The 14106-nt window shown below is 37.1% G+C and overlaps 1 protein-coding gene and 1 non-coding gene across 2 annotated transcripts; both read right to left on the reverse strand.

Moving 5' to 3' along the window:
* Positions 1-2190: 2190 nt before the first annotated feature.
* On the reverse strand, positions 2191-12402 carry LOC122664583. Its single transcript, XM_043860463.1, has 13 exons — positions 12213-12402; positions 11407-11514; positions 11177-11311; positions 10182-10751; positions 9858-9969; positions 9431-9781; positions 7566-9265; positions 7383-7468; positions 7071-7289; positions 5576-5704; positions 4707-5075; positions 4188-4303; positions 2191-2481 (listed from the first exon to the last, which is right to left on the reverse strand). The coding sequence occupies exons 1-13, from the start codon at positions 12318-12320 to the stop codon at positions 2390-2392; spliced, it is 4095 nt and encodes a 1364-aa protein (XP_043716398.1). The 5' UTR covers positions 12321-12402; the 3' UTR covers positions 2191-2389.
* A 228-nt stretch (positions 12403-12630) lies between these two features.
* TRNAD-GUC lies at positions 12631-12702 on the reverse strand. The gene has a single exon. It is a non-coding gene; the product is annotated as a tRNA-Asp (tRNA).
* Positions 12703-14106: the final 1404 nt, after the last annotated feature.

A 14106-nucleotide genomic window follows, 5' to 3' on the forward strand; every position in this document is an offset into this window, starting at 1 on the left:
AGTATCGACTGAAACTACTGTGAAGCAAAGAGTTCTGCTTCCTAGTTACAAAGTTATATATATTATGGGAGAGGGATATTTACACTGCCTGCTTACAGTAAGCTAGCGGGCGGCACCAATGGAGGCATGGGATGAGATATAATACAGGAGAGGCAAGGAGGTCATTCCAAAGCGGGGAAGAGAGAGACAGACACGGTGGGTAGTGGGTGCTAGCTACGGATGCACTCAGTAGTTGAAGCTCACATCTTGCCCATTCTCCATGGAAAAGCAAGCAGAGTAGACTTGCAAAATTTAAATTTATTTCAGCTGACACATTAACATGTTCAACTTGTGAAATGTAATACAAAAGAGTATCCTCTAGTCACAAAAATCGTTCTTCCATGCTGAGCTGGTGAGCCCAGGAAATTCAAGTTGTCTGAGAATAGGTGCCATAATATGGACGGCTCCATGAAGCTTGGGGATTCCATTCCATTGTCACTTGCTCCGGGCCATTACTGGTTCTTACCTCTTTAGGACTGGATATTCATAGAACAAGGCTTAAACGTTGAATACAAAGTCATTGGGAGTGTTTGGTATGCATTCTTGAAATGCATTCTAAGCCGATTTTGCATTCTCAAAGGATAAAAATAGTTTCATGTCCGACTATTGTCTTCCTACTTTATTAGAAGTCTCCGATTATCTCTATGAAGAATCGAGACAGAGAAATGATGGATGGGGATGATATAACAGAGCGTGGGGGGAGAGAGAAATTTCTGAGGAGAGATGTATTCTATCCCATTACTCTATTTGCAATTGTCAATAGATACTTATGCACAATTAGTACTTGTTTAGTGTATGTGTTGTATAATTGTCAGACCATGTTGTATCATTATCTTCAACAAAGACTAAAGATCTACTGGTTATCCTTTAAATCTACCCCAACCTATAGCTAAAACTGTGATGGCATGGGAGATTCCTCCCCACCACCCTCTCCCATATTATTTGTTTCAGAGCTCTATTCATAGTCATATTAGATCTGTTTGGTTTATAATCAAGTGAGTACTTATAATCTAGTCTGTCTTTTAGAATTAGTTAGGGTTCTAGTTGAATTTCTTAGTTTTGGAAGCCATATAAGAGACGTAAAGTAGCCTGTTTTGGCATTCAAACATGGAATAGCAATGTTATTCTTCCCCCATGCAAGTTTGAGTTCAATCATGATTCTGCTAAGTACCGCAACAAAGCAAAGGAAAATGTTGCAAAACACTTAGTAGTTTGTACAATTGTTTTGCTTACCTTGTATCTATGTGAGGCAGGTCGTGAACCCTAGAAAATAGAATTGGAAAATGAAAATAATTTTTCCAACTGGTCAGCCTGCAAGGCTCATATGCACTATTTCAATCGCATGGTCAAATTGGTTGATTTGGATTGGAATGAGCCATGATCGATCCCAATTTTGGACAATCTGGAGCAAGCCGATTCCCAGGATTTTGAGATCGTATTGCAGAGTTTCAAACCTGAGGGGCAGATTGAGTGATTCAGCCCGATTCTGAGTAAAAAATCCTCACTCATATGGCTTATAAGCATTTCACTTGAATAATTCTCACCTATTGAAAATATAAAGGCAAATGTGCCAGCAAGTTTGGTTATATGATTGAATTCGGCCCCCAAATATGCCACCTGATCATTATTACCATTTCCTGCATTTGCCAAATTTGCAGCTTAAGTTTGTAACTTCCGTAAAAACAGAGGGAGCTAGGTTTCAATATGCCCATAGCCCAAAGTCATTCTACCATGCTTTTGATTATTAAGACATTGCAGTCTGTTTGGGACCCAAATATGATGGACATATTCATATCATCATCTATACATGGTAACAATTCCAAAATAATGTAATATCTCTATATCATTACATACAAGTTTAAAAATTTTAAAAGTCTAAGAAATTCAAAGAGACTGGGACTACATACTTGCCATTCTCCAAAAGAAAGAAATGGATTTTATCTTATACCATCAATTAAACTACTTACCTCTTTTGGCCGAGCAATTTGAAATCTCAAAAAACAAAAAAGGTAGAAAAACGTATATGCATGAAGTTTGATGGAAAGAATTTCTCTGACCCGTAAAGACCACTATGAGATGTATCCATGCAATTCACTACTCCATTTAAGGAGTTAGAATTATATCTCTTGATATGCAAAATATACATTTTTTTATTACTTGACCAAAAAGATTACAAGTACTGTGTTCAATGCATCAACTATTAGATTCTGTGTTCTATTTTCTTCCCCTCATTGATCCGTAACATTGTGTCTTCCATTTCAGCCAAATGACACATTGTAAGTGATCAAGCTATTGGGAGATTGAAGTGGAGCAACTTGGCTTATTTAGCTCTTTACTCCCAAAAACTCATTTAGGTGTGTAGATAAACCAGCAGCTGACATTCATCACCAGCTACTGCAAACACACCTGACCCAGAATCAGCTGCAATAAGTGATACACCACCTTGTATGGGAGACACAAGAAGAAAAAAACAGAGAAAGAATCACAAACCTGAAATAAACAATGAAAGCTTCACTCTATTTTAACCCAAAATACTTGTCCATCTGAATGTAATTAGATTATTAGCATGTTGCTGGAGGTTGATTAGTAAGCAGATGACTACTATATATAATATACAAGAGATTAGGTCTATGTTTTAACAATCTATGATGGCAGATGAACAGTTCTCACTTTTTATTCAATTTCAGCAATCAAAGGTTGGTAAAAATTCTGTAAGTGAATATGCAATGTAGTAAGAGCCAAGATTCAATACCCACATCGAAGTACTAAAAAACTATAAAACAAGGTTGAAAAGTGAATATGCAATTTAGTTAGCTCTTTTTCTTTTTTGGTATTAGAAAGCCCTTATTAATAAAGAATCACAATTGAAAGGTTTTAAGAACTTATTTTAACGGATTATAAATTTAGTAGTTTCGAACTTAAGAAAAGTCCAAATCTTTTAGAAAATTAAATCTAAACTTGATGACGGAAAATTGGTATGTAATCACTAGGATTAACTATATCATATTAGTTGTCTTCAGACTTTGGAGAAGATAGGATAGCCATGAATTAGTTATCCATAAAGAACATAATAAATCATGTGCTTTTGTATCTTTCAATCTGGTCAATCCAAGGTTCAAACTGGTTCAGACCAAACCAATACCATTTTCAATTTTGAACCTGGGTCAGGTTAAGTACTGCTTCAAAGGACATGTTCAAATGTCTTCATATGTATTTCTGCTACACCAATGAACTCCATAGGAGGTTTCCTATGCCAATATGACTGGATGAGTTTTAATCATCTGATTATTAGATCTTTTTCGTGAAGTTTAACAGAATATGGTTTCAATATCCAATTTAATTATTGCTAAAGCAGTGTTTGTGATCATATGTCATAGGTGGGGGCCTCATTAAGTGTTGAATTACTTGCATGCCAGACATTCACAACAGAAAATGATAAGGACAGTTCAATAGAATTTTAGTTTCCTCTCAATTCCATTACGTCCAACTTTAAAGACTGAGATTTGCAAGAAGCAAGAAAAAATTCATTGCAAAAGTTTTACTGATAGATGAGAAGTTTATAAAAGCTACATGGAGAGGTAAGATCTGATAGCACATAGTAGATGGGAGCTTGACAGTTCATCATGTCTAATCAGTGGACCATTTCATAGATCCATGCTCAATAATACAGTTATCTCTTTTGATCGACCATAGGCCCAGAAATCCAGAATTCCACATCACTAGCTTTGAATGGTCAAACAATAATAGTTTCTAATTTACCATTCATATATGCAATTTAGCTGAGAAACTATGATAAGCCAACAGATGCTATTTATAGCTGCATCCAATCCACAAAGTGATCCATTTGCCAGTTTCTTGGCAGATGGAGCAACATGTGGAGTTTTGGTAGTATTAATACACCAACAATCAAAAGAAGCCAATCTGGCAGCACAAAAATTAGATGGTGGAGAATGATGAGCATTCACAGCCCATCAACTATTTTCAATCTCCAGGAAATCTAACAACCAACCCTTTCGTTTGATATTGAAATTTCTATAAACACCTAGGCCTTTAAAAGAGAAGTCAATGAGATTAACTTTCAGAAGCAGACATTTCGATGACAAATACCATACTAGCATAAATCTTATACCGCTATATCAGGCAGTTACCTTTGACATGATGCAGATCAGACAGCTTTGCTCCTGTAGACAATTCCCACATGTACACAAGCCCATCACGTGTGCCAATGATCCCATGACCAAATAATGCATCAGCGGCAGAAGCTCTGCAAAGTAAGTTTTACACTTCAACCTCCTCTACCAACAGCAGCAAAATTTTCATCCTAGTCTGACAATGATTCTATATACTGAAGTATAAATGAGTAAGTGGAGTATCCAAAGGATTATCTCTAAGAAAGTTCGAGTTTTAGCAGAAGCCTGTTCATTCACTTCAAAGCTTTAATTATATCAGGGATTCTCTTTTCCATTTTTATCCACCATTGAGAATTGTGATGCATTTTCTAGTCTGAAAAATAGGGTGCCTGCTTTGTCTTAAAAATGGAGCTTGTATGTATGCATACGATCAAAAAGCACTTGGTAGCCAAAAAAATTCCAAGTAGAAGGTTTATTAACGTGAAGATCCACAAGCAATGCAATGTATTGTAGTGTAGATTTAAAGTTTGAAAAAACCTTGGATCCAATGGGTTTCCAAAGATCACAATGTTATTCATCAACAAAGCTAGCCTCCAACATCCACCTGGACTTGTCTGGCAGCCGTTTGATCTATCATCATGTTGAACCACAAGATTAGAATCAGTCAAGACAATAAGCCAGATGGCTATATCTTCTCCATTCAGTGGAAGAGAGACATGGTCTTCCCTTGCCCCTGAAAACAAAACCTCCATAGCAGCCATAATCTCTCTGACTTGCTCCTCCATGTCAGTACTACTGGCGCCAAAGCCTCTTTGTTTCCAGTTGAAGAAACCAACTGGAATGAACTGAAAAATTGAACTGCTTGGAGCAGAAAACCTTGATAGGAGAGTGCGTTTGGATATATCCCTGATAAATATTAAAGAAAATTTGCTAAAGACTCCAAGCAGTTTACAAGAATTACACAAATACATCAAGAAAAGGGAGGGGTAAATCTAAAATACACTGTAAGATAAAAAGGAAAGGAGCAATAAAATAAAAGCTACTCAAAACGTATGACAAAAGAGGATATAGATTTTAATTCCATGAAACTGAGCCCCATAGAGGTAAAGAGCAATAAGTGTTCTTAGTCATGCCTTTCGGCTTGACGAAGCCACCTGCAACCTTATTCAAGCTAATGAAAAACATCTTCCACAAGTACTTGGATATATTCGTAGCAGTATGTACCTAGATGATATAGTGGTCTACAGAAAAACAAAAAAAAAAGGACGAAAATGGCTAAGCATACATGGTTGGCAGGTGACAATATGCAAGGTGAAGGAAACATGAAATGATTAGGTAAAGAATATTCTAGAAAGAAAGAATAATAGAAAATCAGATGGCCTTGTAACATGGAGAATGCAACATACCACAAACCAAATTCTCCAAAACCATTATGACCAACAATTAGAGAGCCACACTTTGAGATTCTTTTCAATTCCATTACATCGGGAGATTTAGAATCAAAACTTTGTAAACTGAATTCTTCCACCTGCTCACTACAAGTGCAAAGCAAGACATTATATAATCATTCAGCATAACTTCAATAGCAATTCAAAACAGAAGAAATTTACTTTACCCCAGAAAAAGTGGGGAAATCAAACAAAAGATAACCACAAAAAGCAACAATATGAATGCTGAAAAACATGGAGCAGTAGTTAAACAATATATCCAGAAGTATCAGAATTTAAATGAATTCAAATTTTTAGGTTAGGATTAGCAGATTTTAAGCACTTATCTGCTATCAGATTTTTCAATTGAGGCTTCTGCAGCTACACCACACAAAGAACAGTGAACACATAAACCACTCCTATCCTATAATGTCTGAAAATTCTACAAAATGAATAAAACTAAAATTCACCCTATCAAAGCTCATTCACAACAACGTCTCCTTTAAAGCGAAACAGGAAATCTTCTGCATCCATGTTGGTCGAAAGAACATTGAAGAGAAGTTATCATCATATCTATAACTAGCTTGTCCAAAGGTTCTATACTAATTCACATTCAAAAAAACAACTAAATGTGCCATCTATTTCCATATACCCACCACACTCTCAAACAGAATGCACCTCTGACCCATGCTCATTTGATGCTGATGCCAACCAATTTGAAAGGAAACTGATTAGGCTATAATAAGTACACTATCAGAAAACAGTATGAGGGAATCTATATCATGAGTTAGGTATTCTCAGTATTTTCTGGCACAACCATCAGGTCCTAGTGTCATGGGTTGATCTGAACCTTAAAAGATCATTATCTCCCGCATCTACACTTATAATATATAGCATTCCATTTTGGGGAAAAAATATAGATCACTTCCACACCTAGAAGTTTGTACAGGTGTTGGAATGACTGGTTTCTCCTTATAAGGTAGAACAAGCAACATTCTGCACAAAGCTCTGTATTGCACTCTCTTATATTGTTTGTGCATGTAAAGAATATGAGTAAGAACATCAAGTAATCTAGTGTCTAACTTCCATCATAAACTACTTTCAACCCAAGTGTCTTGCCTGAAAAAGTTTGACAACACATTGACAGTTTCCAGAAATTATCAAATATATGATGTGATAAACCTCCTACCCAAAAGAATCAAAAGGATGTTAAGGAAAACCAATGGCTACAATAACAAAAAAAAATGTAAGAATATATACATGCTTTTGTCAACTCCATTCTGAATTCATGAGTCATGACCCAAATATGCAGTCTGACCAAAAAAGTTCCACAATGCAATTGATTGGTTGCCAGAAACTACCAACAATATAATTTGATAGACCTCGTCCCCACAAGAATCAAAAGCACATAAGGAGAAACCAGCAGCTCCAATAACAAGTAAAATGTGAGAGAAGGAAGATATGTTTCTGTCACCTCCATTCGGAATTCATGACCCAAACATGCAGTCTCCCACTCTCTTCAACAGAAACAAGATGACTGTTTCCACAAACTAGTATACACCGAATGCTTTCAACAGCTTTTAACTTGACAATGACTGAAACATAACCAAGTTTCACGGCCACAACCTTTACAGCATTCTCCTCAAATGATTGTGAGGTGCATGCAGAACACAAACAATGAATACTTTGCTCCCTGAAAACACATGCGGCATATTACTATCAATCATACTTCAGACTTTATGTAGCTACTTTCTATAATTAATATACATTAAATAGAGTGAGCAACCTGCAACAAGGTGCCTTGATAGTGTCCAGGAAAACAAGACACTGCCCATCCGGAGTAAATTGGAACCCATATCTCTCAAGTGCGATCTAGCAAAAATAAGAAAATGCATCAGATCAAAATAATAAACTGGCCAAACATGTCCATCCTAGAAAATAGAGAGAGAGAATAATACAACAGGCTTACTTTTCTTCCAAATGAATCTTTCGAAATTGGCAGCATGATCGATGAGTAAGCAAGAAAAGAAGGGTATCCTCTAATTGGCTCTTTAATTGGAACCTTGTAAATAAAAATGGTTCTAACATTATCCCCCAAATGACCGCATAAAACACAAATATTGATATCATCTCCTTTGTTACTATAAAGTACAGAGAGAACTGGGCTTGGATGAACATAGCATCCAACAAGCGTAACAAAGCCTTTCTTAGAATTATGTTCGCCACAACCAAAGAACTTCTCATCCTTTTTCTGGAACAATGATACCATATTACTGCACCCCATAAGGTTATGTGGCTCGACCACCTCATTGGAAGCATCACCTTGATGATTTTTCACATGGGAACCATAAGGATCACGGCCAGATGCAATGGTGCATTCCGTGGCATGGTCAAACACTTTTTCAATTTGAGATACAGAAGGAGCAATATCAAAGAATAAGTCCTTGGGTTTGAGGTTAGCTTCCACAATGTGAGGATCGCGATGTTGTCCATTGAGCTTGGCTTCATGTGCAAGCAAAACATCTCTCATTAAGCAGTTATTTGAGTCACCAGTTTCACCAATTCCTGTATCAAGCAAAGCATCTTTGGCAGAACTTGTCACAGGAATGCATACATCTCCAACATTCCTACAAATTATACTTTCAGAAAGAGGTCCATTATATTTCCTAATTGAATGTTCTTCACCTGCTTTCTGAACAAAGGTGGAGTCATTGCCTGTTCTGGTAATTCCCCTTTTAATGTCAACCTCCTCCTGTAAAATACAAGCGGAACTCATTGCCCCAGTTAAGTTTGCGTCTTCTGCACTGTGATCTGAATGTAAATCAGTTCTTTGATACGTCAGAGGAGAACCATGCTTTCGATAGTATTGAATAAGTTTTGGTTTAGATATTTCACTAGTCATAATTTCCAAATTATTGGGAGAAAAAGGAGGCTGGGACGCCTTTTCAAGATTTGCGGTTTTTGAAGAAAAAACAGCCAATTCAGGTCTATGTGCACTCTCTTTGCCTTGGAAGGTAGAGTTATTTGGTGGTTCATCAGCTCTACATGAATTGGATACTTCGGCATTGAACATACTTTCAGCATGAGAAGATGAAGGATGATTGTTCACAGTAAAGTTTGGCAGCAAGACAGAGGCACCTTCTGTATGGTTAGGTACAAGCTCGAGGTCTTTATGTGCAAAATCATCCACTCTAGAATCAATTTCAACAGGTAATGAACTCTTATCCCAATTTTTGCAAGCATTATATGACTCTTCAAGAAATATCTGTTTGTTGGGAGACAAGCAACCTAAACAATCAGTGAGAGTTTCTCCCTTCTCCAGCCTTTCATTGGGAGTTGTTAGTAATTCATCAAAGCAGGATTCCTTGTTCCCATCGGTTCCAACATGTAAAGACTCTTTCCCACCATCAACATGTTCAAGCTCCTCCTTGTCACTGGTTCTAATACGACAAACTAGAAGCTCCTGTCTCCTATCAGCACTTTCAAGCAGTCCCAAAGCATCATGATTGCATACATCTTTAAGATTAGGTGCTTTATTAGCTATATCAAAAAAAATATGTCCCTGGTTACTTGCATGATTCCAACATTGTTCATCCTCAAAACTGTCTGGTATGACAGACTTTAAATCTTCAGAACTTGGGATACTAGGCATTTGGGGAACAAGTTTACCTGTAAAATATAACACTCAAAGGACTAAGACAAATGTACACCATAACAAGTTAAGGAACCAAAGTGCTCAAATATGACATTCTCTGCACAAACTCATAACAGAGTAGCCAACATTATGACAAAAGTTCTAAATTCTAAGGTTGTTAAGGTTTTGAACACTTTTACTTGGAGATGCTTCATTGCGAAAATGGCAGAACCCATTACTTTCCTCCTGAATCTTCAAGCCAACTAAACTCACAGGAGGGTCGCATTTAGTGTCAAAAATTTTTGAACTTTGAATAGGACTCCTTTTTCCCATTGGGATCTTCTTAAGTAGAGGAAGTGCTCGTGGGAGCAGAACTGTCATCATTGATTTGGTTAATTCCTGCCCAACCGAATCGTAGTCACTCTTCTGAGAACTTATATTTAAACTAGATGTGTCCATGTCTTTTGCTGAATGTAATTCCCTTGTAGCTGCAATTACCTCATTTCTGACAGTGCAAGGACTTTCCTCTGGCAAAGAATCAGTAATATTATCTGCACAGATTATTCTCTTTTAGTAAAAAAAAAGGGCAAAGAAGGCCATTGATATTGTATGTGCATGCAGTAGTACCTTGCTGAAGATCCAAGGTGTCAGGAGCACATAGATCTGAATCATTGACAACCTTTGACTCTGTGACAATCAGGATTTCTCCATCGCTGACTTCCATGGTTGAGTGACATCCCTGCAAAATATCATTGAATGACCTATTATGCCGTAGGAAACCAAGAAACTACATAATTCCTTGGATTAACATGAAATCTCTTATTCATTGTGCAAGGTGCTGCAAATTTACTGCTGGTTCTAGCAAGCTTATTCAGAAGTGATGACCAGATATAAATGGAAACTAATCAAGACACTTGGAAAATGATAAAACATCAATAGATTAGTTCTTACAAGTCTCTCTTGCTTCAAAAGCTCGTTGTTTTTAAGCCCAACAACCATCCTTGTATCCTGGGGAAAGTCAGTTTCCTCTCTACAATTGTCGAAAGACTGAGCAGATTCAAAGGGTGAACCATCTTCGACAGAGGTTGGTCCATTTCCCATCTCAGTTGTAGTGGGCAGGTCCTTTGACGCAGGCAAAGTTCCTTGATCTATACATCTTTCATGGTCTACATGTGAAGTACAATTACATTTCTCATCATGATGAAGCCTTTGAATCTCATGTTTAGTAGATGCAGCCTCAGAACCATTTGAAAAACGTTGAGGCCGGAATCTTTTAACTCTAGCATCACTAGCATTTATGGTAGTCATTTTGTGTTTTCTACTTCGCTTCCCAGTAATATGTGGCTTTTCCAAGTACGAAAGTGGACATTGACAAGAATCCGGAAACCGTGTTTCCTTTTCTAGTGCAGAAGCACCATTGAAGAAACTGGGGGATAGCAAACTCTGTTCTGCTGTCCCATTTATATTGGCCACAAGCTCCCGAAGAAGTCGTTGGACAAACGGATTTCTGAACCCAAAAAGCTGCATGTCATCATAAAACGAAAGAAATAAAGTTATAAAACTTCTAAGATTTTTTTTTTGGGGGGGGGGGGGGGATGGGGAAGGTAACATCTCATAGCCTGACAAAAAATATTGGCTCGGAAGTAAAAACTCAAGCTGCTTTACAGAAGATATGCATTACTAATTGCAATCAATGAAATTAGAAATGCAAAATACCAATTTAATCTTTGACCACCGGGAACCAGAGGAATTGGAGGAAAAGGTAATTGCAGCATTACCTAGTCAATGCACCAACATCTCAAAACCATCTAACTGTAAATTTGATGTTTGAATCAATGGATGGGAAACTAAACAGGTCAAAACAAGAAATGCTAATAAGATAATCAAACAATGTACAAGACTACAGAGCTTCAAAGTTAAAAGCTCATAAAGGGGTTATTATTTACCTCCACCCCATCTATCTTGCAAGAAGATCTCTTCCCATGCCACATCTTTACCCGAGGACCACTTTTCTTCTGAAAGCAATCCCAAGCAATATCTGGAGTCTGACCTGAACATGACTGTCCATCTGTAGAAGTAATCTGCAAACAAAATGAGTGTTGCTCTGATAGTTACCTAGATTATGCTGTAAGCCAATGCTAACTCAAAAATAAAATGGAAGGGCCTGAATACACACCACAAACAGTGGCCCTTTAAGACCTTCATGAATTTCTATCCTGTATATGCTCCCAATGTGAGTGCGAACAGCATGATACCCAACTGGATAAGGATATCGATCTTTACCCTGCAAAAACAAAAAACATTAAATATAAAAATTTAAAATGACTGTCCGGGGATTGAGGGGAGTAGAAGCAAGTCATTTTGGACAAAAATAAGTCTAGGAACAGGTTTTAATTCTTGTTCAATGTAGCAACAATATCGATTATAAGACTAGAATACTTTACCAACACAGCAACTCTAGGACTGACCAAACCCAAAGTTTTTCCACCGACATTAGATACTAATTGTTAGATAAAACCCCCCCTTTCCTTTCTACTCTTACACGATCAATGAAATATGTGTAAATTCATCACAGCTAAGTTAACTTAAGACTCCATGAACCTCCAGAACAATTTCTTCGCACAACCAGTTTAGCAGATGTTCCAGCACTATAACAATCCTGATCTGTTTTTACTCTCACATCCACCAACCAAGGAAAAAAATAGCTCCACTATAAGATATATAAGTTTCGTGGTATCACTTAACCGATGATAAAATGCAGTAAACAGGGAACAGTAACTTCGTACATTTGCGAAAAAAAAAATCCTTAAATCTCCATTTGAACCGCAAAATCATTTCATATAGATGTAAAATAAAATTTTAAGAGACGAAACCATAGGATGCAATCCGTAGAAAAGAGACAAGGACATTATTCCAATCGCCATTACGATATTTACGATAACAAAATTAGGTCTCGAGAAGAAGGAAGAATAAAAGACTCACCCTAGAGCTGCTCCAGTACTTCTTGTCCCAAGTTCCTCTGTACACAGCTCCAATGGAGATTATTTCCAGTCCGTCGGGTTTCTCTCCGCTAGGGTTTGCCTTTTCCATGTCCAAAGTAGGAGAGAGGAAAGAATGCGAGCTGAAGAGTCTGACTAGTCGGAAGTGAACAAGACTGGTTTTCTCCGATTAAATTTCTGTTAAAACACAGGAAAAAGGAAGCCTCGCGACTGAAGAAAGCTTCTCGTGATGGAAATGGACTATGGAGCAATGGATCATGGAGGGTTTTTGTTTTTAAAGGCGGGAATCTTTTGTTTCATACTTTCATGGTTCCCGCCCCGCCAAAATGAAATGGAAAGACACGTGGCTAAATTACGGAAATATCGTATGATTTAGCGTCGACGTGAGAACAAAAAAATTTCGCCGTTGCCGGGGATCGAACCCGGGTCACCCGCGTGACAGGCGGGAATACTTACCACTATACTACAACGACTTTGTTGAAAGCATGCGTAAACGATTTTATTTTTATAGGATGATCTTAGGATGTTTCTACAGTTGGTCTTAAGTTTTGGCATATGTCAACCAGGCTGTAACTCTATAGATAATTAGACCGCAAGTTTTCCTACTCGCATGTGAAATTTCTTTCGATTGCTCTGTTTGTTTCGATGTAAAATTTTCACTTCAAAAAATTTGACGTATAAAATTTTTCATGTATAAAAGTTTTTCAATGCTCATTTTTTCAATGGACAAACATTGGAAAATTTTTCAACATGTAAAATTTTACATTTACAAAGTAAAATTTACCAAGAAGAAACAAATGGAGCCGATGGCAAAATGAAGCATTAAAAAGTTAAGGATTATCAAAAGTGTGCACTCCAAAAATTGGATGGCTGGAATTGCAACATCACCCCTCCATGTAGTACATGTGATCCACTTAGAAAACCTGTCCAAGGTGGACAAAAATAACTTCCGGAAAAACTCTTATTTTACTTTAAGGAAGAGGGGTCTACACATTGTCATAATAGATTGGCATCATACACAACAAGCCAATGGAGAGAAGGGAGGGAGTGCATTTTGGTTAGGCTTGTACACGGATCAGATTCGGCCCGGATACAGATTGGATGTGATCGGATTCAGATATTTCTTGGCCGAATACGGATACTTTTAAACGGATTCGGATGTGAATCGAATTCGGATTTTCGACCATCCGTTTACATCTCTACCTCGTGTGACCCAGACCTTCCTCCCCTAATGGATACAATTCACTCTCAATCCATATCTCTTAGATCATGATTCTCTTTTCCTCATATTCTAGAACTTCTTGAATCTTCAAAAATCCTTAAGATCATTATTTACGTAATTTTTTATTATTAAGTATTTGGATTTTTTTTCAGAAGGATTTTTATTGGAGTATTTGAATTTTTTTTCCGGATATCTCCAAAAGAATATGGATGTACCTAAACGGATATAGATGCAGATCGAATTTGGATTTTCAGTTATCTATTTACATCCCTAAATTTTTTGTATTTATACAAGGAGACCCACACAGTTAACAAAGAGAGAAAATTAGTTAAGGAGCATGTGTTGGGACTCAAATAGAATTCACCCTTAAAAGCTAACCATTAAAGAGGGGTTATTCAAGTCCTTGTAAACCTTTACATTAAGCTATTTGCATCCGATATAGAATCATTGCTTTCGTGAGACCACTCCTACCAACCATCTCAACTTCAGCTTATTTAACCTCAACATCAGCAGTCAGCACAGCACAATAGTATTCAGTATACATATGGCTCTATTAATGAAATGAAAAATATCAAAACATAATCTAAAAAGTTTTGAGATCAAAACTTGCCTCTAATTCACCAGTCAGTGAGAATAGCTTTCATCTTCACAATTA

Source organism: Telopea speciosissima, chromosome 6, assembly GCF_018873765.1.
Source record: "Telopea speciosissima isolate NSW1024214 ecotype Mountain lineage chromosome 6, Tspe_v1, whole genome shotgun sequence".
Classification (NCBI taxonomy): Eukaryota; Viridiplantae; Streptophyta; class Magnoliopsida; order Proteales; family Proteaceae; genus Telopea; species Telopea speciosissima.